The 23,951-nt window shown below is 39.3% G+C and overlaps 1 protein-coding gene across 7 annotated transcripts in view; it reads right to left on the reverse strand.

The window, feature by feature from the left end:
- myo18ab (myosin XVIIIA b) overlaps positions 1-23,951 on the reverse strand; it is a 124,612-nt gene that overhangs the window by 69,609 nt on the left and 31,052 nt on the right. For 3 of the 7 annotated variants that reach the window (XM_085371672.1, XM_085371669.1, XM_085371670.1), the window contains exons 3-12: positions 14,301-14,388; positions 12,367-12,473; positions 10,331-10,507; positions 9,887-10,097; positions 8,989-9,131; positions 8,811-8,911; positions 7,466-7,529; positions 7,208-7,352; positions 321-491; positions 51-141 (exon numbers count right to left, since the gene is read on the reverse strand). In XM_085371672.1, coding sequence (XP_085227798.1) covers positions 51-141; positions 321-491; positions 7,208-7,352; positions 7,466-7,529; positions 8,811-8,911; positions 8,989-9,131; positions 9,887-10,097; positions 10,331-10,507; positions 12,367-12,473; positions 14,301-14,388 — 1,298 coding nt within the window. Of the gene's footprint in view, positions 1-50; positions 142-320; positions 492-7,207; positions 7,353-7,465; positions 7,530-8,810; positions 8,912-8,988; positions 9,132-9,886; positions 10,098-10,330; positions 10,508-12,366; positions 12,474-14,300; positions 14,389-14,912; positions 14,976-16,834; positions 16,979-19,568; positions 19,632-21,346; positions 22,445-23,951 lie in introns of all 7 variants that reach the window. The other 4 variants (XM_085371671.1, XM_085371666.1, XM_085371667.1 and 1 more) reach the window with 3 other exon arrangements.

Raw genomic sequence — 23,951 nt, forward strand, 5'->3', positions numbered from 1 at the left:
GAATATGAATATTGTAGTACTAGAATTTGAGGTAAATGCTGACAGCTAACCTGTTAATAAGGGAGATGACAAGTGTGAAAAGCTCAGAGTAAAGTCCTGATGCCATGGCCTCCAAACACTCCAGAGCTGTGACTTTAGGGCCTGAGAGACAGATGAGATGCACGTTTTATGTTTTTTTCATGAGACTCAGTTTTTAAACAGCAGCTGAAAACAAGCAAAATGTGGTCTGCATCTAAGAAAAAATGATCATATCAACAATGGGAACCCTTTTAGCAATAATTCAACATAAATGGAAATTCCAACGTTTGCAGTATTTTTACCTAAGCCATCACCATGGCTAGCCTCATCTGGTGGTCCTCTGAATGAGGTAGAATGCTGCAGTCCTTTGGCCTGATGCTTAAAAATAGATGAAGATAGCTCCTCCAAGGTGCAGCCCAACAGGTAGGCCGCTTTCTGAGCCCATTCATGACGAGCAAACTGCCGACGTCCCACTACAAGTAAAGCATGAATGAGTTCAAATTCTAAAACAAAGAGCTAGAAGAAGAAAGGCAACGAAGATAACATGTACAGTAAAAATGAAGAGCAAGTGTAAGTATACAATTACTGTAGATCAAAACTACTATTTCTACCGTCTGTTGCAAATTTAGGCAAGATTTCATTTCTGTGACACTCCAGTATCCAAATCCAGTACAACTATCAGCTCTGCTGAGGTTCAGTACAGCTGACAAGACCTCAGACTGTAACTGTTAAAATACAAATTCAATTTCAACGATGGTCCTGGCCTTCTACCTGGTAAACACTTCGCTTGGCACCTCTATTTAACCAAAAGAGATGTTCTCTGCCTTTGACAGGAGTTGTCCCAGATGTGAAAAAACAATGCTGAAAAGTGCAAAAACTGTCAGTTGAAATGAAACGACAACTGAGCTTGAGATTCTGCAGTAATGGAACATTTAGCGCTTCTCTAACGCAGTAACGCAGTCATATCAGCATCTATGATTTAGAGGAGTTCCCTAAAAGGAAATGAATGTTGACTTGATTCTTATACTTGAGTGGGATATCTCTTATATCAAGATTTAACTGCATAATGATAATTCATCTCCTGAAAGTGGCAGAGTGAATGAGAAATTTTCCAGACCCCAACTACTGCCATCAACAAAGGCAACTTTTGTGATGGACTCACTAGAAGGACTAAAAAGTATCTATTCTCTTAATGAAAGATGTCATGAGGTGTACAGTACAGTCTAGTACTGATTTACTGTATAATATCACTTTACCCCATCCAAAACACGACAGCAGACTCCTGAAGAATGTATTATTATAATACCACAACTATACTGTATTATATGCTGTCAACGGCATAGACAAAGAGAGAAAGGCAGCATTTCTTTGTGCAATGTGTAATGCTGAATTAATGCTGAACACTGGTGGCTCTAAAAGTCAACTGGTGAATATCTTGCAGTTGACGTGATGTAAATTATTTTTACTAAAATACTTAAAGTCAGTACAGAATAGTTTCATGTTGACACTTTGCAGCACATACACTGACAGTAAAAATTAGAGACACTTAAATATTTTAATGTCAATAAATGAAATCAATGTTTTAAAAATCTTTAAAATATTTAAGTAGGATCCAGTTATGATCCCACCTTAAACACCAAGAGTCCTCTGCTGTGTGGGTTTTAGCACATCATGTTTGTGTTCTGTCCCCACGACTCCAAACATAAATATGGAAATCTCTACTGTGAGAAACGGAAAAGCTGTGTGAGGCTGGTGTGTTCTTAGATATGTGATGGAGATGACAGCTAATCATGTTTAATCCTAACTCTCAATCTGTTTTTGCACAATTATCTGCAAGAGGAGAGCATCTCCACTTGGTCGGAACCTCAATCAAAGCCAGTGTGTTAGAATAAACCAAAGAATCATGACAACACCAGCGACATACAGCCAATCAAAGCGACACAGAACCAGAGAACCCAACAGGGTCCAGGTTAATCTGGGAAATACAAGGTCTGTGGTAGAGAGCTAAAACACAAACAAGAGATTTGAAAATGTACAAGTTTTACTTTGTTTGTTTCAGAATTGTAGTAGTGTGACAGAAGTCGAATGAGGTGACAGGGGAGGTATGAGAGAGGGCGGTTTAAAGAAACAGTGAAGTTCTGATTTTCATCTTAGAGAAAAGGAAAAGGCGATGCAAGGAGATGGGAGAGCCGTAATGAAGAAAACACAAAAAACACAAGAGAGAAAGAGGAGGAGCAGAAACAATAAAAATGCTAATGGCTGAAGAGAATGATAAAGGCATACAGACAGAAAACAAACAGGAGAGGCTCTGACATAAGGTTTTTTAGGTTAAAAAAAGGGTCAACAAGTCGTGTGTTGTTTTTTTCCCATTACCTTCATCTCCATCTGTGTTTGATATGGCGCAGCATGCAAACATGCAAGTAAAAAGAGAGGGGGGGGGGGGGGGGGGGGGGGTGTTAGAGATAATAGTTTAAGGATTCATCACATCATCACAGACACAGGAAAACATGAACATTAGCATTCAACAACACTGACAACACATCATTATGCTTTGGAACAGCTGGCTGAGAAATGTGACTGATAGCACCCCAAACCCCTGTTTCACACCAGTGGAGAGGAAATGATACTCAGGACTAAAAGAAAACGGTCCAAGCATAAAGAATGTCCTTCAAGTAAAGTCACTGTCAGTGCAGACTATTGACGTTAAAAATTATTCAAGTCACAAAAGACTTTCTATACTATGACTGATGTCACTTTGAAGTAAGTGTGCATTTCAGCAAAAACATGTAAAAAGATGACTTTTACTGTCCCCAGTTTTATGTTGGAGCATCCATCGCCACCTGACATTGAACCCATACGACCCAAAAAACAGAAGGAAACACTTCACACAGCCACCACATTGAGATTGCTGCAATGAGGAGAAAAATCAATAAATACGTGCAAGGGTAATCACTTCCAGTTATGGAGACACAATTTTGCAAATAAATTAAAGTTGGCACTTAAATTGGTAGTGATTGTAAAGTAGTCACATCCAAATATAAAATAAATGTATTCTGTTGCGCTCCATCTTATTTTCTGTGCAGGTATGCTTTCTTTTTCAGACGGCACAATTTTAAAGTTAAGGGACCTTCTACTTATATACAGTAAAACCTCAAATATATGACTAGTGATTAAACTAAAACTCAACTTCAAAAACTGTTTGGATGTCATACATAAAAACAGAACACAATGTAGGATTTGATCAACATACCTGGACTTCTAAAAGTTCTAGGGGAATTAACTGTGGACTGCTGAAACATTTTGGAAAAAGCCACATTAAACGGCATCTAATGGAAAAAATCTGCATTCCCTTTTGCCTCTGTAGTCAGCGTGCCTCTGACTGAGAGCAGTACATTCATATGTCAAACATGACACCTAGTGGCTGGTGGTAGAAAGTAAATTTGACTTAAAAACAATTTTTCTCCCACTTCTGCAAGAAGAATTCACATTTGATGCCTTACAGTTGATTGTAATTTGAACAGAGACATGCTGGCATTAAGTAATCAGGTCAGTGCAGTGCAGAGAAGCTGGGAAAATCAATAAATCAGTTGTTGGGAAACTTGCATATAAGTATAAAACCAAATGCAGGATATGCACATCTTCATTTCAAGTCGTCCTTACAATCTAAAACAACTAAAATTACATACGTAGGAGGATCATGTTAAAGGGACAAGTCAAATATGGCATATAGATTTTAGACTGCCCATTTGGTACAAATTCATTTTAGACTTTTTGCCAGTTTGTTGTTAACATATTGTCATCCATGGCCTCCTTTTTCCATATACCTTTTCCCTATTAAGCAGGATGACATTGCAAGTTTCAGGTCTTACTTTATTTGGAGTGGATCAGTGCTCACTCTAGTGGCAGCAGGGTAAGCGGGATATTTCAACCAAATTTCTCCCAAGCAAAACTTTCCAGTTCACTTTACACAAGTTCTGGGTCTACCCTGCTGTCTCCTACCAGTTCGGTGTGCCCAACAAACCTTCAAAGGTTGGTGGCCAATAGGCTTACTAAGAAGATGCCCAAACTGCCTCAACTAGTGACTTTCGGCACAGACCAGTGGGCATAGCTAGAGTTCATCAGGACCTTTGACTGAGAGGCGAGGAAGACCGTGATGTGATCCATGCAAACTTCCCACTTTCCAGTCTTTCTAAAGCGCTTGGAGTTCCAAAGGAAATTCCAAATGAAACCCAACTATGAGAAGTAAAACAAATGTAAAGGAAAATATGCATTTTATTCAGCAGTACGGACACGATGACACTTCAGTTTTTTGTTGTTGTTTGTTTGTTTGTTGTGCAAAACAGGCCGTAATTTTGTTGTGACCATGTAACTAATCATGGCGATGTAAGGAGTCGCGCGTAAAACGATGGATTTTGCGCATATCAGTTTCTTTTGAAAATGATTATACAAGACATTGCATTTTAATAATCCAGACTAAAATGTGAAATAGAATGAAATTCTTTGTGGATTATCTAAGACAGAACAAAGCTCAAGCTGCTTGTGGAACGCATATGCACACTTTCACACTTTCACTGCTGATTTAGTGTGGGATCCCCTTACCGAACTCTCTCCCGTGAAAATGGAGCAGTGAAAACGGTATTTAACACTTTATGTATTTACACGCTTTTTTTATTGACACACAAACAAACACAGACGTTTCTACAGACCATTAACTTCTTTTGAAAAGTCGACTGTTTACTCTTACTGTAAATTTTATTCTTTATTCTGACTGAGAATAAAGTTTTTGCGTATATAGGAAGATCAGCACAGACTGGCTTTTGTTTTCATTAAGGGTTTCGACAAAACCTAAAACCTCAGTCAGAGCTGGCCATGACAGAGATGGCTATCACATCGGTGGTTAACTTCTTCTGCATCTGCTTCTGCTCACATAAAAGAGGGCATTTAATGCATCATGTCATTCTTTTTCTGCAGAAATAATCCTTATGAATGGCAGCTACCAGGACAGGCTGCAGAAAATCATAAATGTTGGGATTTACCTCAAAGAACAGTAAAAAGGTGTTTTTACACTTCCAGTTTATTGTTTTCTCGCTGAGTTTTGTCACAGATCTTTGTTAAATTTGTCTCACAGGAGATGATGACACCTCTCATATGCACGTGTCTTTCATGCTTGTAACGGGAGCCGCACAAGCCAGAACATTAATAAAGGGTTTAATTAAATAAATCTTATAAAGGGCTACAGTTGTCTTACTTTAGAGGAATAAATATGAAAGAATTTGGGCATCAACACAACCTCAGACGCCGTCTCTGTTCAGATTTATAATTGTTTTGCGTTACAAAACAGAAATGTGGGTGTTTTGTTATGATTCCACTGAACATGGTTATCATATATATGACAACATATATATACAGTGTATATATATGTTGTCATATATATTGTGTATATTATACACAAAGAGAAACCGTCACCTATAGCTTACATCAGCACCATGGACATAGCCAGTGTTGGGAAGGTTACTTTTAAAGTGTATTCCACTACAGATTACAGATTACATGCCCCAAAATGTATTTTGTAACGTATTCCGTTACGTTACTCAATGAGAGTAACGTATTCTGAATACTTTGGATTATTTAATATATTATCATGCTTTTTACAACTACATGAATGTACTATAGCTGTGTGATTTATTACTATTACTGAAGGTTACTCATCATACCAATACCAGCTACATTTTTAAATCTTAATATAAATGAGTAACAGTAGGTGGACATTAGGTAAGGCTGCACTTTTTGCAGTGATCTCGTATAGAAAACTATTCTGTGCATATATAAAACAGGTCCACAGCTCCGAACCGTAGTAAAGCGACCTCTGGCTAATACGTCGGGTTCGTGTCGGGCTCATAGCTGAAAACTTTACTTTGTTGCCTGGGTCAAGTTTGCTAGCGAGAGACAGAGAGAGGCGTTGAAAGGCTGCTCCAACGGAGCTTATTGTTTCAGAGGAAAACACGAACACAGTGTACTTACAGCTGGGCTACACTGCCCATGAGGCTACATTCTTTAGGGCTATGCCTGTATTGCCTTCATATTAAATAATTTTTTGAACAATAGTTTATTTAAATATTTCGTCACGTCATTTTGCGGGACGCAAGTAGAGGTGACATGGGCTTGAGACCCAGGCATTTGAGCCTCTTAATGCGTGTTTTGTTTGGGTTTCCACCGGCGTGGAATTACCAAAAATAGAGAGGGGACAGCCTAACATATGGAACAGGAAAAGGCCGCCGTGTAATCCCTTTATTTCAACAAAGTAACTGTATTCTGAATACCACCTTTTTAAACGGTAATTGTAACAGAATACAGTTACTCATATTTTGTATTTTAAATACGTAACGGCGGTACATGTATTCCATTACTCCCCAACACTGCCAGTGGCTCTACTACAATCTTTCTCCAGATGTCTAAGCTCCTAACTTTAAGTCTAAGATACAGCCGAGCCTCCCTACAGAGGAAATTCCTTTTAGCTGCTTGTATTCACAACCTTATTTTACTGGTCAGTACCCAGACGTTATGAGGGTGGTCAGATCTTTGACCATGACAATCTGGTCCATGTGTTTGTGTGTGTGTGTGTGCATGGCTGGGTCTGGGGCTTGCTGGGGCTTGGCCCCTGTGAGATATGGTCTTGGAGGAAAGAGGTTCACCCTCCCTAGTGCTCCTTGCTGGATGCTGCTGCCCCTCCCTGGGCATACTTGTTGGTTCCAGGGCGTGTGGTTCGCTGTTCTGACATGGTTGTTGACCCACTCCCTTGGTGGTCTGGAATGGCTTACACGTCTTCCGTGTTGGGGGGGTCTCTGCCAGGCAGTTCTTGGGCACCTGGAGCCCATTTTCCCCTACCCTCATTTTCAAGTTCATTTTGTGACAAAGACACTTAAACACTTACACTCACACTGGACACTCTCTCTCACACTCACACACTGCACAACCCCTACAAGAAGAATATATCTGTGCATTTTTTTATTTTTTGGGTTCTAGTTGCTGTATGGTTGTTTTTCTGACAGGTGTAGCAGTTGGTGATACACTGTAGATTTCTATTTGTACGCTATCCTTTTATTACATCTTCTCCTATTCCCCTATAATCACACCATCTCCCTAGTCAAGATCTGATGTACTTAAAATCAACGAGGAAGGGAGTTCCTACCTTTAGTCGCGCCCGCTGCCCCCAAGTGGTAAATGGCACCGAGGATAAGCCAGAGGGCTTTCTGCTCTTCACTGGAGATGCCCAGCACCTTCATGGCTGCCTGCAGCTTGGTGAACTGCTGCAAGGATCGCTGCTTGTCTTCAGGCTGAAGCAGATCAAATCAAACTTTACTGAACCCTGCAGGGAGTCTGGAATTTTGCAATAAACAGTTGCTTTCATCCACACATTTTATTAACATCTACCATCTACTGTGATTACCTTAGTCTGTGGCAGGATCCCAAAAGCACTGTTCTCAGCCAGGTGGTTAAAGTGCAGCTCCGTCCTGGAGGAGAGGAAAGACACTAGAAACATAAGCTCCTCAGTGCCAGACAAATGTGTAAGCTTGATGTGAGTAGTTGTATTTTTGTTATATCAGAAGAATATCCATATTATGTGACAATGATTTTCTTTTAAGACAGCTTTCTAATTTAATTGCTGACTTAGCAAAGATATTTAGTGTAAAACCCCAATTCTAAAAAAGTTGAGAAGATTTGTTAAATGTAATTAAAAACAGAACGCAATGACGCAAATCACAGGATCAATGTTCACTACAGTTCCTTCCAAGTACTACATTTGATAGATACTGACGACTGTCAACCAGGAACACCTCACAAGAACTGCAGTCGTCTAGTGACAACAATTTACTCAAATCCTTAAGCTTGCCCATTTTTAGACTTCGAGCACAGAATGTACACTTGCTACCTAAAAAAGTAACGAAATCAGTGTTTGGTCGATTCTTTTCTTTGTTGTAACAAAGAAAAAAAGCTATAAATATTACACCACTGGAAAGTCTGTTTATTTCCCCGTAAGCATTGCCACATTTGTAAGAAAAATGCATTTGTGCATCGAGTATATGGGTTACCCCCATGAAAAACCTGCCAAATCTTCTCTACCAATGCTGCTGCCTGATTGGCACCTGATTACCATAAAATGTTAAATTGCTAATATGTTTTGTTTCTTCAGACACTGTATCTAGGTTTTGGTCCCAGTGGGAGGCCCTAACACGCTGCAAAGCATTAGAAAGTTTAATCAACAGCATGCATTGTTTGTGTTTTGACTAAAAATTTCAAGGAAATACATCACATCCTCTTGTATTTTGGTTATTGTGGGTGGACCACAAGGGATTTTCTGGGTTTTAAGTGGGCCACAGGATTGTTGACTTTGGGAATGGGTGGCCTATAGAATTAAGAGCCTGTACATTCATGCTGTAAGGTATATACAGGTTTTAAAGTAACATATGCTCCCATGATACAATGACTGAAAAAATCAGTGATACTGATTGTTGACAATTTCATTTCAATGCAACTGCACTGCCATACAGCAGTGAAACAGTGAATATTATGCCACTGTCCAGAAATTTCCAGACATGCCTATCCATAGCAAACAGAGAATAGGTGACGAAAACTTGTCAAGAAAACAAACATCAAGAAATAATATGACAAACACTGTGAAAAACCTATTGTAACGCTACAATTCTTCCAAATCAAATCATTTTTTTATTTTTAAAAAACAAAAGAAAATCTCTACGTTACTAAACAGTACAAAAAAGGGCTCAACGAGTCACCTGAGACTGCTGTCGGCTCCAGCCATCATGTAGTAAAAAACGTTGAAGGTGGATTCCCCCTCAGGTCGTCTGCTCACCCTCAGTTTCTCCAACAACATTGTCTAAGAAGTAAAGAGAGTTTTGTAAAAAGGGTACAGTACAAGCTAATCAGCTGTGTGCGCGCACTTGTGTTTGTTACCTGGATGGAGGCAGAGGCCACCTGCCCAGCTTGGTCGAAGTCCAAGGAAACAACATGAGAGAAGTGGCTGGCATTTGTGTTTATGGTGGTAGAGCTGTTCCCAAAGGCCTCCAGTATGGTGTAGACTGCCTGCCACTTCTCAGCTGTGTCACCAAAACGATAAGATGTCCCATCATTTGATGATTCATTGCAAACTAGCAATCAATGTTTCACAAAGAACCCATAATTCTGTTCTACCTGTTAATAATTCTCATTGTCCAAATCTTATTATACTTTTATAAACAAAGACCTGATGAAAATTGTGTGGACTGGCTACACTGACACTGACAATACTGACATTTCAGTGTATAACTGTTATACATGTTATATATGTCCTCAAACCAGGCCCTGACTCAAACCGCAGCCTGTCTGTCTTACATATCCTTGTTGGTGTAAAAACCTCTGGCTCACACTGTCAGTAACAGGATTTGAGCCTACTTGTGTTTAGTTAATTATTTCTATTTAGTAATTGAAGAAAAAGCACTTAAAAATTATCTGATTTTATCATCTGTAATACTTAATTTCAAAAGTTGTAGAGAATAAGGATTGTGCAAAACAAAAGACTGAAACCAGTACAGCTGTGATGTTCTGGCTTGGACAGTGTAAGCTATCCTGTGCTCAAATTCAAACCTGAGCATTTATTCTTAAAAAACAAAATCATCATGTGATAAGTTCTCTTTTTTAAGTTTAACTGAAAAAAGAGAACTTATCAGATGATGATTTTGTTTATTAATTATTATGAATTATTATTTAATTCTTTCTAACTAGGTTGAGAATCCTGAGAAACCATGTAAAATTCCAATATAAGATATTTGAGGTTTGTAGTCCACCTACCCCTGTCTTTTGTGGACAAACTCACCAGAGAAGATTTTTCCTGTGCTGCCAGCAATGCAGACCAGGTACTGGACAAGATGCTGACAGTTGGTGGTTTTGCCGCTACCAGACCTGCCCAGCAGCACAATGGACTGATCCTGTCGGGTGGTGAGCAGGTTGCGGTAGGCCGACTGGGCCACAGAGTAAATGTGAGGAGCTGAATCCTCACGCCGGCAGCCTTTAAACATGTTCATCACCTTGTGAGCAGGAACAGAATATGAGATTAAAACATGTACAAGCACAAAAATAAAGAGAGACTAATGAAGAGTTAGCTGTAGCATAAAGCACCTCCAAACCCTCGAAGTGATCATTACACTGCTACACTAAACTAAACAGCTACACTTTCTTTCACAAACAACCGGCATTAATGCACTATATATAAATGCAATCCATTAATTTGGCTGGCCTTGCTCATTAGTCTTGAGCTTACCTTCTCCGAGTACATGGAGGGCATGCTGAGAGGGTTGATGACCACCATGTTGGGTCCAGCATAGGTATGGATGAGGTTCCCTCCATAGCGTTGCCTCAGGCAGTGCATTACACTGGATTCATTCAAATAGAGTAGTGAAGCTAGGTCTTCTGATCTGTCGTATGATGGAGGGTTGGCCTACACATAGAGAGAGCAATCATAAAATGACAGAAGAGCTGTACTCATTCATTGATTAATCACTTCCCATCCTATTTTATTACACAGTCATTTTAAAATCAAATTTACCAAATGTGATAGTTTCGTATTCTAATAAACTATTTAGTCAGTTACATCTGGTCTCAAGCACCTGCCGTAAGTTGCTCATGAAATGTCTAAACAATCAGTATGAACTGGCAGATGTTCGATTTCCTTCCTTTCTCAAAGTATACTTATAAAAATAATGCATAAATAAATAAATAACTGTCTTTTTTTCTTCAGGGCACTGATGTTTAGATCCTTGCTCTCAGAATTACGGTAATAACAAAGCTACTGTGCTCCACTGAAATTATTTGTATAGATTTTAGAAGTACTATAAGTGCTGTGAGCAAGAAAGTAACTTTAGACAGCCAGTAGTATGCGTCTGCCAAACTTCCCAACAGTCCCATCTGACCTTACCTACACCTATTCCAGCATTCCCGTGAGCTGGTAGTATCCTCTGTGGCCGTCTGTGACAAATTGATTCTATGCCTCTGAGTCTCTCGTACACACTGAGTGGACCTCCTTCATCATGTGCATGGGCTGCTAATGATAGCTAGCTTCAAGCTAGCTTTTTTTGCTTTATTGGACTTAAAAAAAACTTTATGCTATATAAATAATAATTTATATAACAATGTTTTACTTGGAATATGAATCGTTTATTAAATTCAGTTCAATTTCATTTATACAGCGCTAAGTCACAACAACAAACGTGCTTGAATGTCCGAATTTAATGTGTCAGCAACAAAAAAAATGTTTTAGCCATCAGTTTACCACAGGCTTACATAATTAATATGCACATTGTTGTTCTGTGATACAGTGTGATTTGATATGAAAGTTTTGTACTGTGGATCCTTCGATGCGATCATAACAATCTAATCTAATAATCTACTTTAATTTATGGGTATTATTGTTTATAATATCCCAGAAGTGAAAGTGACAAACTTAGACCTTTATATGCATTGCAGTAAATGTATATCTGAAAGTGCTATAATTAAGTTTAACTACAATACAAATCCTGCACTGTTATCTTCTTTAGTGCCATAAGCCAAGGCAAAGTAGCCCCCTGAACTCTACTCCCACAGAGGTCAATTATCTTCCTAATAGTTTTACATCTTCACTGCGTACGATTCTTGAGATTGTAGCTCCTCTGACAAAGAAAGCCTCAAATCAGAAGTAATTGACTCCCTGGTAAAAGTCTAAAAGGAAAAGGTGTCCTACTAATTTAAAAAACATAGTTTGTTGTTCTTTTTGAAAGAAAAAAGCCCTCTATAAAGCTAGAACATCAGTCCTCTTCATACATTAAGGTTAATTATGAAGTTCCACAGAATTCTGTGCTAGGACCATTTCTCTTTACATTATACTTGCCTCCCTGGGGTAGGCATTTTTGACCAGGATGTGTCCTTCAATGCACATGAAAACAGAACAAAACATGGAGGACTGATTTCTTCCATTTGTACAATATCTCTAAAATTAGAAACAACCTGTCTCAGAGAGATACTGAAAACCTAGTTCATCGTCCTCCCCTCACCCCAACCGGTCGCAGGAGATGGTCGCCCCTCCCTGAGCCTGGTTCCACCCTATAAAAGGGAGTTTTTCCTTCCCACTGTTGCAAAAGCGCTTGATCATAGAGGCCCATCTGATTGTTGGGGTTTTCTCTGTATTATTGTAGCGTCTTTACCTTAACATATAAAGCACCTTGAGGCAAATGTTGTGATTTGGCACTATATAAATAAAGCTGGATTGAATTAAATTGAATTGAATTGAATTTAGATGAACAGGGTCGGAAGTCACCTACTCACCTTTTCAATGTCGTCTTCATCCACATCCAGTACAGTCCCGTCATGCTCCATTTTGATTCTTACCTTGCCCTCTGGCAGAGAGCCAGTTTCTGTCTTTATCACGGTGGCTGGCCAGAGATAAGACAGTAAACACTTTAGTTTTTGCCTGACTGAAGTGCTCAACTCTACTGATCTCTATAGTTTAAGTGGATAATTAAAGAGAATAACAAAAGGAAAAATGCATGACTTTGCCATCTAAAACTCTAAAGACCAGCAGTGTGGATTTTTTTATTTCCATTTTAAAGACTTTATCATCCAATAAAATTATTTTTATAGCTAATTAACACATTTAATCCCAATGAAAAACACTTCACAGCTAGGAGGTTCTAAAAATTTAATTTCAAATATGCAAATATGTGCAGTGTTAAGCTGTAGAATGCATATGCTGAGCTGCTGCAAACAGATGGGGATAAGAACAACACACTTTTCTCAGTGCAAACTGAAAATCATTGCTCAGTGAAGCCAACAAAACCACATCATCACAACTACTCCACAGGCACTTTCTATGACTTCAACATAATGTTGCAAAAGCAGGCTGACAGCCCCAAAACATCTACAGCAGGGGTGTCGAACTCATTTTACATCATGGAGCACCTACGGCCCACTTTGACCTTAACTCATCATTCTGTCAGTGTAAAGAAATTACATATTTGACAGTTTTTCTACATGATAAAGAAAAAAACTGCTGTTACAAAGAAGAAGAAAAAAATCGGTCAGCAAAACTCAGACACTGAGCCATGGCTCTGTACTACATGCACACATTTGTCCATTTCTGCCATTCAAAGACACTGTGTGTAGTTTATTTTATGTAGAATTTGAAACTGAACTGTAAATTTAGTCTTCTTCAATTTAGCAATTTTTTCAGTGTTTTTTATTCAGTGTAAAAGCCTTATTTTCATGGATTTGATACTACTAGGGAGGATATGAGGTTTAAAGCCTGGACACCGTTTGTCATGTGCAATGGAAAGATGTGATAAATTCTGCACTCAGCTTTGCAGTCTCCAGTATCATTGAAATGCAGCCAGTTGCTGCTTATTTTATGTTTTTGCTCCTTTTCTTCACTTTTTCTCTACCTGGCCTGTACCACTACACTTGCTGTCTTCAGGACGTCTTCCCCTCTTCCTTCTTTCACATAATGGTATGATCCCAGTTTGTCTTTGCATGTGATTGACTGCTTGATGTGCCAATCAAAGTAAAGTCGCGCCTCTGCCTGCATGGATTCCCAGCACAGCTGAAGATTCAGCTCCACATACCAACATGTCATTATTAACTTACACATGAAATTATCTTGTGGGCCGAATATATTTTTATTGCAGGCTAGATGTGGCCCGTGGGCCACATGTTTGACACCCCTGATCACGAGCATTCAAACCTAGGGTAAATCTCAATCACCCCAGATGTCGTGCAGTCAGAGAGTTATTTAACTCCCTCAGTGACAGCCACAAGCATGTGAGAGATGCCCCCTTTTTTTCCAGCTTCTTCTTCCACTATAGGATGCATTTAAAGGGGATTCAGGAGCTACTTAAGTAATTTAAGTACTCTTTTCACCATCCAATGACACAGTTAGGTCCATAAATATTTGGACAGAGACAACTTTTTCTAATTTTGGATAAGATTGCATAAAAATGTGAGGAACTAGAGCATTTTTAACACAATCCCTTCATTTCAGGGGCTCTAAAGTAACCGGACAAATTAAGTTAATGCAAAATAACAGATTTTTTGCAGTAAAATATTACGTACACACCTCGTGTATTTTAAACGGTAGATATATTAAAAAACACATTTAGTAGCAAGTAACTATGTAGCTTTTTATAAAAGACCAATAAAAGGCAATGGAATGGGGAAAAATGTGATGCCACCGTAAGAACATTTTTAAAAAGATAAGCCAGACTCACCCAGGGAAAAGCCATCCTTGTGGACAAGCCATACTTTATCTGATTCATACCAGGCCTGCTCTGCTGCAATCTGTTCCTCAGTCTTCACCTAAAAAGGACAAAGGTCAGAATTAGAGGACAGCAGGGGAAATTATACCTGTGGACCACTCACAGCAACATGTGTTTTTTTTTTAAACCATTTGAATTTCCAGTGAGATATCAGGACATGCTGAAAGGATGCAATTAAAGCTTTTCAAAATAATGATCATGTGATTGACTGATCAGGCTTGTATGAAGAATGTGTGAGGACATTTGCGTTTGTCAAACGGCAGTTCAGTAGCAACCCCTGGTATCTAAAATGCCAGAGAGCAGCTTGGTTCAGCCCAATATTCATAACAACATAAAAGAACACAAACACATAAGGAACCAAGAATGAAAGTGTAAAACAAAGTAAACTGGAAACAAGCACAAAAAAAACTAGGGTGTTCCTATTGATGACTTCTTACATTTTACTACATTTTAACAGGAAACATGAATAGGGAACACTGCACTTTGCAAGCACGAGCACAATGCAGCACAACACAAGGGATGAGCTGGTGATTTTGTCACACTCAGGCATAGTACAGTCCACACCTGGGATTGCTTAGCTGCAGCATGAGATGCTTGGAGAGCAATAAGATCCTCTTCTACTGATCCCTGGTGATTTTGCCAGCATGAGAAGGTTAAAGGTCACAGTTATACATAAGCAATATATGTTAAAACAGACAGACATATACAAACAAATACACAGATATAATGAAACATCATCTGCTCAGCTGTAGACAATGTCACTGCAACAGATGCTCTACATATCCAGAATATATGAGAAAGAGAAATTAAGTCTACTCACTATGCATGATCATCGATTAAAAGTACTGCTTGAATGTTACATTTTGAAAGTTTCACAGGTCACTAAAACATGATGATTATATGACAGCAAAAAAGCTTCATTCATAAAGACTCTAAAGACATTGCCTTTGATAGAAAGCACTTCCATAGAAAGAGCGAAGAAAAAAGTGCTTGTGTGAATGGGTGGGAATAGGTGAATGATGAAAGTAGTGTAAAGTGCTTTGAGTGCTCAGAGCAAAAAAAAAAACACTATCAAGATCCGATCCATTTACCAATTTCATAATCCTACATCACCTTGTTCTCAAGTTACCACATTCACAGAAAACTTACTCTGACCTTTAGGTTGAGATCACTGAGATTCAACCTCGTCCATGATTTTGTTGATGCACCTATGGTATCAATCTGAAAATCCTAGATGAATTCCTTCTTGAGTTATTGCATTCGCAAGATGTTTAGAAAACTTGACCGATATTCAAACTCATCTGAGATTTTTAGTAGACGCACCCACGGTGTACGTCATGACAATACAATGGGAAGAAAACTGAAAATGCCAACAGTGAAGTTCAGACTTTTTATACCGATAAAGAACAAGGAAATTTGATTAGTATATGAAGGCTGAGCAATAGGTTATAGGCTACTGGCCATTTCAGCCAGCCATCAATGAGAAAGCCCTGGAGTTCTGTGCTCATGACAAATTAGTGAACACAGTTGTCAAACAATCTGTGATGAAGGCTGCAAGTGACAGCCTCCTCACTGCTTCATGTATTTAAATTAACTTTTTTATCTGCTTAAAACCAAAAAATCCCAAATAGATGATTAGAACTTATTTTCATAACAAGCTCTTTCATGATTGCATTTACTAAAAAACACGTGCCAAGTAGGAACTCCCTGCCCAACCCCCCATGTGCCACACATACCACTCTGTGAATATGTTGACAATTCTGGAAATTATTAATTTAATAACCCAACCTAATATCCAACTATCTGCAGGTTATTATATCACTTTAGCATCCCTGTATAATGTCTTAGCTGCTCTCATCTTTAGAAAGACTTTATCCAGTTTAGCATGCCTGAATTGAAGGACTAACACTATATTGTAAGAAAAAGTCCTTGAAAGCCTGAAATACAACTCTGATTCCAAAAATGTTGGGATGCTGTACAATAGCAGAAGTACAGCAGAACACAGAAAACACATCACATGTTGAAACTGAGAAAATCTACTCTTTTAAGGAAAGAATTGAGGTCATTTTGAACTTGATGGCAATAGGTAAAAAAAATGTAGGACAGGGTAAAGGTTACCACTGTTTACAGGCTCATTCTACAAGTGTCTGCAAACTGAGGAGACCAGTTATTGGATTTTTGTATTTAGTACCACTCACTTTTCCAGCCTATTGTTCTTCAAAATGGCCTTATTTGTTTCTTAACATGTTATAATTTGGGTTTGCCTTCTTTTTAATATAAGAGACAGAGAGGGAGGGAGGGGGGGGCTCTAACAAACCAAACATATTAAGCGTATGTGGAGTTTCGTGGAGTTTAATTGTCATCAGCACCTTGAAGCAACTGTTGTTGTGATTTGGCACTACAGAAATAAAATTCAATTCAATTTAGTTCAATACAATACTTCAAATGGGGGAAATTGAGGAAATTAAAAGGATTTTGGGCCTTACATTCTCACATGTCAAATGAGTACAAATTCCAGATAGGAGCCCCAGGGAAATGCAGGTCTGTGGTGCATGGAGGGTGCCCTGAGCCTGCAGGGGTGCAGACACGAGCGCCTCAACAGAAGATGAAACACTGACTGCTGGCTCCAGCTAGCCACAGAGACAACCAGCAAAAGCAGTGTGAGTAAAGCATGGAGAGAAAGACAGGGAATGAGGGGAAAAACACAGAAGACACAGTCAACATGGAAATTCAGATGAAAATATTGCAGAACATGGCTGTATCCCAATTCAGGGTCTGCAGCCTTAAAGGCCGATTACGTCACAGCGACGCGACGAAGGCTGTCCCAATTCGAGGCTGCTCGAAATGCGGCCCTCAAATGCATCCTTCATTTCCCTGAATTTTAAGGATGTGGCGGTGTGGACTTCATGGCCCAACATATCCCAGAATGCATAGCGCGGCGGTGGGTGTGGATAATTTTGCCGAAAAAAAACGGCAGCTGAGGGGCGCCCGAAGAGTAACTTAGTAAACTAAGTGATGAATATTATGTCACTTATTTATGTGGAAATGCTTAATAACGAAGAACATTAAAACATTACTGTTGGCCACATGTCGGCAAAGTTATGTGACATTAGTGAAGTTTGTACTAACTTGGTTTTAAAGCCTTTACTTTAAAATATACGCCGTTCAAAAGCTGAGCTTCATCTTATAGAGAATGATCAAAGCTCATGTAGAAACAAACAAACAAATGAACAAAAGATTTTCTCCTTCGTTTCTGTCAAACAAAGCTGTATGAAACGTTTCCAGCTGTTAGTATCATGGTTGCTAGGCAACCTGGGCAGCGCAACGGAGGCTAGACCGTCCCATTTCACAAGCCTCGCACTTCCGGCCTTAGCGGCCTTTGAGTACGCGGCCCTTGAGGATCGTTGAGGCTGCGTACTTTAAGGCTGCAGACCCTGAATTGGGATACAGCCCATGAAAGCAACAAGAAGTGCATGAACATTTGAGTGGCAATGGAAAAGGGAAAATGGCTTTACAATGAGTAACCATGGCATTGAAATAATTCCCCTATCTAATGAGAATGTAGTCAGTTCAAACATATCCAGTTATTGGCTAATTGTGAGAAGTTGGTTATATCACTCATGAAAGGGAATGTGCTACAAAACTAACTAGCGAGATATAATTTGAGCTTCATTCCACAGGAATGTCTTAAGCAGAACTCTCTCTGAAACCTGTCAAGTCTATAACAAAATCCATAAGTGGGTGTTTCTGTAGTGTCCACAGCTCTAGCAGCTCCAGCAAAATGACTGAATTTAAAGGTAACAGAATTTGACATTGCATCAGAAGTCAAGAAGAAATGTGGGCCCAATTCATGTTCATCAGGGCAGCCCAATTTTCAAGATTTCCAGTAATTTTTCCAGTTTTGAAATATAATTTTAATAAAGTACAAGTTTTTATTGTCAGGGTAATGAGCAACACAGTAGTAAGGGAAACTGCTGCAAAAAAATTGTGAGAGTGGAATGATGATCAATGTGATACATAGTAATGTATGCTAACAGCTTTGGTGAAGTTATTATTAAATTAGAAAGGAAGGGGAACATTTCTGAGATGTTAAAAAAGACTACAGCACAAGAAAAAACAGAACTAGTTAGCTAAAGCTCAGAATTTGCTGATTTTTTCCAAACCCTGCTGACAGACTTAGTTTCCATTGCTTAACTTAACCTGACCTTGTGCAACACAGATCGTTATAACTGCAAGAGTGTATTTGAAGGTTAATTAACATTTCATCAAAGATCCAGAATTCAATATGAACAGGAGAGATAAAAAAAACTTCCATGTCGTCATGGTACTGTCTCGCTGTCTTTAGGGGAATATTTTCTATTAGCTGGCACATAAGTGGAGTTTACCAAAGTGACTGAGTGGGCAGGGTGTGGAGATGCAAGACTATGTAACATTAGACCAGTTAATCACAACAACCGTTGCATCATAGTTTTTGGTGATAAATAAAAAAAACAGAATTTAACTGAATAAATTTAGCAGCTTTCAGAGAGCAACTTTTAAAAACAGCTGTTTTTAAACTAAGCTGTTTCATGACTTTAAATCAACCATTTCAGCTATTCTGAATTCCCTTTGGTGAAACAGTTTTTCTCTTTAACACCACTGACTCAATGACGCCACTGGCAAAGCAGTAAATAATCAATAATCAATGGGAGCACCACTTGAAGCATCTCTATGCTTTTTTTGGAGCCTTTTACCGGTTGCACAGCCAGGCTGAAGACATGATTGTGTCAGTTTTTACTGCCATTTCAATGAGATATCAGTGCAGAGGATCACAGGGCTTCAGATTATAAAGAAGGAGATGTTGCAACAGCTTGAGACTTTCTCAAGAAAACTGCTGTACTCCTGTGCCAGCACACTATATGTAGAGGTAACACCTGGCATTTACGAAATTATGACAGCAATAATGGGCTCTTTACTTTTTTGCTACAGGGTTAACCGTCCCTTACTTTACATGGCATGACAGTTTTCACCACCAGTTGCTTCATACCAGCACACTGTGTTATTGCCACATGCACAAATGTGAAGTGTAAAAAGAGCCACCCCTTTACATCGGTGCTTTAACTTGCCTAATCGTCAAACTGCTTTAGACCATGGGGGAAGTGAATAATGCTGGTTAGATTTTTTTGATGTGTACATGTACAAACACGGAAAATTCAAAGGCAATATTATCTGTTTATTTACAGGGACGCCAAAGATCTTCATCAGGCGTCGCTGAGCTTCCTCAGTTGGACTGACCGGTGCCTCCTACAGGTCAAAGCAGCAAAATACTGAATCTGAGCACACTGACACAGATGAAGCAAAGCCCACAATTAGACACAAACAGAAATGTCCTCAGCAGATGGATATGTATTTTAGTTATGTTTAGTCATCTTTAAAAAATAAACAAGTACATCAGATATCCTCACTGACTTCACTAATGTTTCCCACAGGAGACTCAAACACATACACTGATTTTATCAACAGCATAAGCAGTTTGGGTTACCATGGAATCCATTTCAAAAACACCATGTTTAGTAGTTCTGTAGTAGCACTAAATAGGTAGTAGTAGTAGTAGTAGTAGTAATATATAAATAGCTTCTGCTTCAAACAGTACGTATGCTTTAACCTCCTAGGACTGAGCATCCACATATGTGGACATCACATTTTGGGTTGTCTAGACCACAATAAAACATGCTGCTCCATAAGGGCCTGCTATCTCTTATGAGGACATTATACTGCCACTGTTCTATCGAAATTTAAAACAAATGTCATATGTGGATATCCAGCCCTTGTAGAGCAAAATCAGGTAAAAAGAAAATTCTTTGTTTTTACATTCATGAGGTCCCAATCATCCCAAATAGCAAAGAGGAAATTAAAATTGCGTGCCATGAAAGAGTTCGGGTCTTAGGAGGTTAAAAAAACTGTGTAAAAACAGTGTAACAGAGTAACACAGTGTATTACTAAAATTGGCAGTACACAATCTGGAACAAACCAAACAGAATGTGTGAAAAACATTAAGAGCGCTAAAGAGAAAATAAAGAGAGAAACAGGCAGCAGACCAGTTAGTGTACTTGTCTGTGGCAGCATCGTTTTCAAATATAATGTTTTTTCTTTCAGTTGCTTTTCCACAAAGCAGCATTGCAGTAACTGGCTCTACCTGGTGATGCTAGTCATGTCAGGCTACCAAAGTTCCCTGTTTGAAAAATGTCTTTGCTGACACTCCATCTTTGCAAACAAGGCTTATTATCAAATACATTCTGCTATGTGATATGTTAAAGGTTAAAAACTGAAACTGTCCTCCTTGTTCATTGGCAGACTTAATCACAAAAATGATTCAAGAGTCATAAACCTCAAAACTAGCAAGTGTATTTAAAACCATAGGAGTTTACATAGCCGCTAAAGAACATACAATTCTGACAGCGACCCCAGCATTCTGTAGAAATGACTAAGCTGAGGACGTACACAAGTGCTTGTGGTTTAATGATTACAAGAATGAGAAATACTGGTTGGATATAATATTAATATTTCCAAATATAACACCACCTGTTGCTAAGCTGATTAGAAGCAGGGTATTCATAAAAGAGCCCTTGTTGAATGCCCAAAAACAAAAGGTACAAAGAAAATGACCAACAGTTTTTCAATATAAAATGTCAAACAACTGAACAACTGTACATTAAGTCAATTGACTAATTACTAATTAGTGACTTCATCATCTACTGGCAATTAGCTCAAGAGACTCCAAGTAAACCATTTCCTTGTGTGTTGCAATTTCTTCTGCTCATTTGTCTTCCACAGCTTTTTAAAAGTGGCTGAGTCTAGCCACTGTGAACACTAACATTACACATAAATGTGGTGCAAACACTATTAGCAAACACTACAGTGCTCTTTCACTCCAAACATGCATTTTAAATGCTATGCACCCAACATCAACAACACCATGTCCCAAAAGTCAAGACGACATGCCAAGTGTTAGACTGTACCTCTTTTTGACTAACAGTAGGTTTCTGGATAGAAACAATTCCTATAGGTGTAGAAGACAGTGGACCAACACTGGGCTGGGGAGGATTAGGGTTCACAGAAGTTGATGCAGTGAAACATGATTGGGGTTCAGGTATAAAGTCAGGAGCTGGGATGAAGCCCATAACTGGTGTGAAAGATAAAGGCCGGGAATGAGGAGATTTGGAAGAATCTGAAGCTGAGCCCACAGTTGCTTTGTTAGCAGGGTTAACAGAAACCAGAGAAGATGTTGTTTCCTTTGTAACTGGAGAAGAGCTGCTGGATTTGTGTTTAACATCCTGCAACTCTGGCTTGGCTTTAACTTCATTCTGCTCCTTTGTTGTCTCCTTCAAGTCAAGTTTTTCATCCATCTTCTCACTTATCTTGTCTAACTCCATTTTTTCTGGTCGGTTATCCTGAAATATTCTTGGAAAGCGCTCCCTTGTTCTGCCTCTGACCATAAGGCTTGTTAAGCCTCTTGAAATATCATCTTTGTCTTCTGTTTTAATGACATCATGTTTAAACGAGAATCCTGGCATCACTTGGGTTTGGGACACTGAGGTTGCTGCTGCTGCTACTTTGATTGTGTCAGTAGCAGGCTTGCCTACTTCTGTAACTTTGTCAGATTTCTTTGCTGGTACATTGATCTCATCTTCTGAGGGTAAAACCTTCCTGACAACACGACGAACAACCTTTACTACTTTCTTACGTGTGTAACCCTGGTCATCAGTGGTAGCCATTTGGTTGGTGCTGGTGCCTGGAAGGCTGATGATACCATTGGCAGTACCATTGACTGTGCTTTTTCCCACCACGCCATTTTGTTCTTGCTCACTCAAATCTGGTTCAAGCTTCCGAGGAATTTGTGGAGGTTCAGGACTTTTAAGTTGTGCCGCCGTCGTTGATGGTGGCTCAGGACTTTTGAAGTGCCCTTGGACTTTTATGGGTGTCCTGACTTTTGGTGGGGAAGGACTCCTGATCCTGGCAACTGACTCTGCAGTAGGACTTTTTGCCCTCAATAAACCCCTGCCAGGATCTAGAGCTGGTACTGACTTGGCTCGGCCGGGAATCCCATCACTGTCTGACTACTCACAGAGAAAAGAAAGCAATTACATGAATGTAGACAAGTAATGAAAATCCAAGCATTATGTCTTATTCTGTCAAAGAATAAAAATGTTGGTGTGTTACAATGAATTTTATGAAGACTAGTAACAGAGAAGAACAGATATTCCTTTAACCCTACAACGTAATGCAATATTGGAGCTTCCAATGACTTTGAATTTAGCCTAGAAATCCAATGCCTAAAAGCAGGCTACCAACCAGAATATCCCTAAGAAATCAAAGGCTTTCAGGACAGGTTCAGCAAACATCACAGCTCCATTTTGCTAGACATGGTACTAATTTTAACACTAAAAGGGTGTATAAGAACATGTAATCATCCCAAAGCAATCAGTTTGAGAGTTTCTGTTCTATATAAAATAAGTTAGCATGCTCCATCAGGTCCAAAGGTCTATCTATAATGACATATTTGCTCTCCTGGAACAAGGTGTCTAGCCGTCCACCTCAAGGTTTTGGGTAAGTGCTAGTTGCCAACTATCAGTTAAAGCATGTTAGCATGATTAATCCAGTACACTACAGGGATTTACCTACTATGGAATGAGTTAAAACCAAAACTTTGTGGCATTAAGTTCAAATATATGCTGATGCGAATGAGTATTCCAGTTATTATATATTAGGAAAGAGATAAGCCTAGATGTTTAGATAATGATAATAATTAAGAACGTTTTCAACTGCAATGTGTGTCAAGCATCATGAAAGAGAAGAGACCCTGGTGGTCTAACCCCCAGCTGTTGAAACTACCACTTGGGGCATGGAACATCACTTGTCTGTTAGGAAAGAAGCCTGAGTGGTTGGGTTTGAGAGATACTAGGTAGATATAGTCGAGTTTGTCTCAACACACAGTGTGGGCTCTTGAACCAGTCTTCTGGAGACCGGGGGTGGCTGGAAAGCACTTAGATGTAGAAAAAAAGTGTGTCTATGAAGTGCTTTGAGTGAAGTGCTTTGAGTTTTTTACTCTACTTCTACTGAAGTAGAGTAAAAAAAGCACTATATGAGAAGCCGTGGTGAGGCTGAGAGCAGGGGTCAGGATACTTGTATCTCACAATTTGGTGCATGTAAGTTAGGGTTTGTTCCTGGTCAAGACTTTCTCATCCTGGTGGATGATGGGGAAAGTGTCCTGACTATCACTGCCCTTTATGTGCCAAACAAGTTTTCAAAATACCCAGCCTTCTTGGAGTCACAGGGTGGGGTATTAGAAAGTGTAGCACGCAGGTGCATGTCTTGGACACTGGACAGACCTGGCATACCGAGTACCCATTACTGAGGCAGATGCATAGACCTGCAGCTACAAGGTGGTTGGTGCCTGTCAAAGTAGTAATCCCTGAACTACATGCTGGACACCAAGGTGGCGTCAAGCTGAAGCAGGAGTCTTGTCGAATTTGGTTTTCCTGTAGTACTCGGGAAGCAGCTGACAGGTACCAGCAGTCCATGTGGAGTGTGGCTCTTGCAGTGGCTGATATAAAATTCAGGTGT

Source organism: Diplotaxodon limnothrissa, linkage group LG14 (assembly GCF_057381915.1).
Source record: "Diplotaxodon limnothrissa isolate DT_005_m linkage group LG14, D_limnothrissa_male_GT1.1, whole genome shotgun sequence".
Taxonomy (NCBI): Eukaryota; Metazoa; Chordata; class Actinopteri; order Cichliformes; family Cichlidae; genus Diplotaxodon; species Diplotaxodon limnothrissa.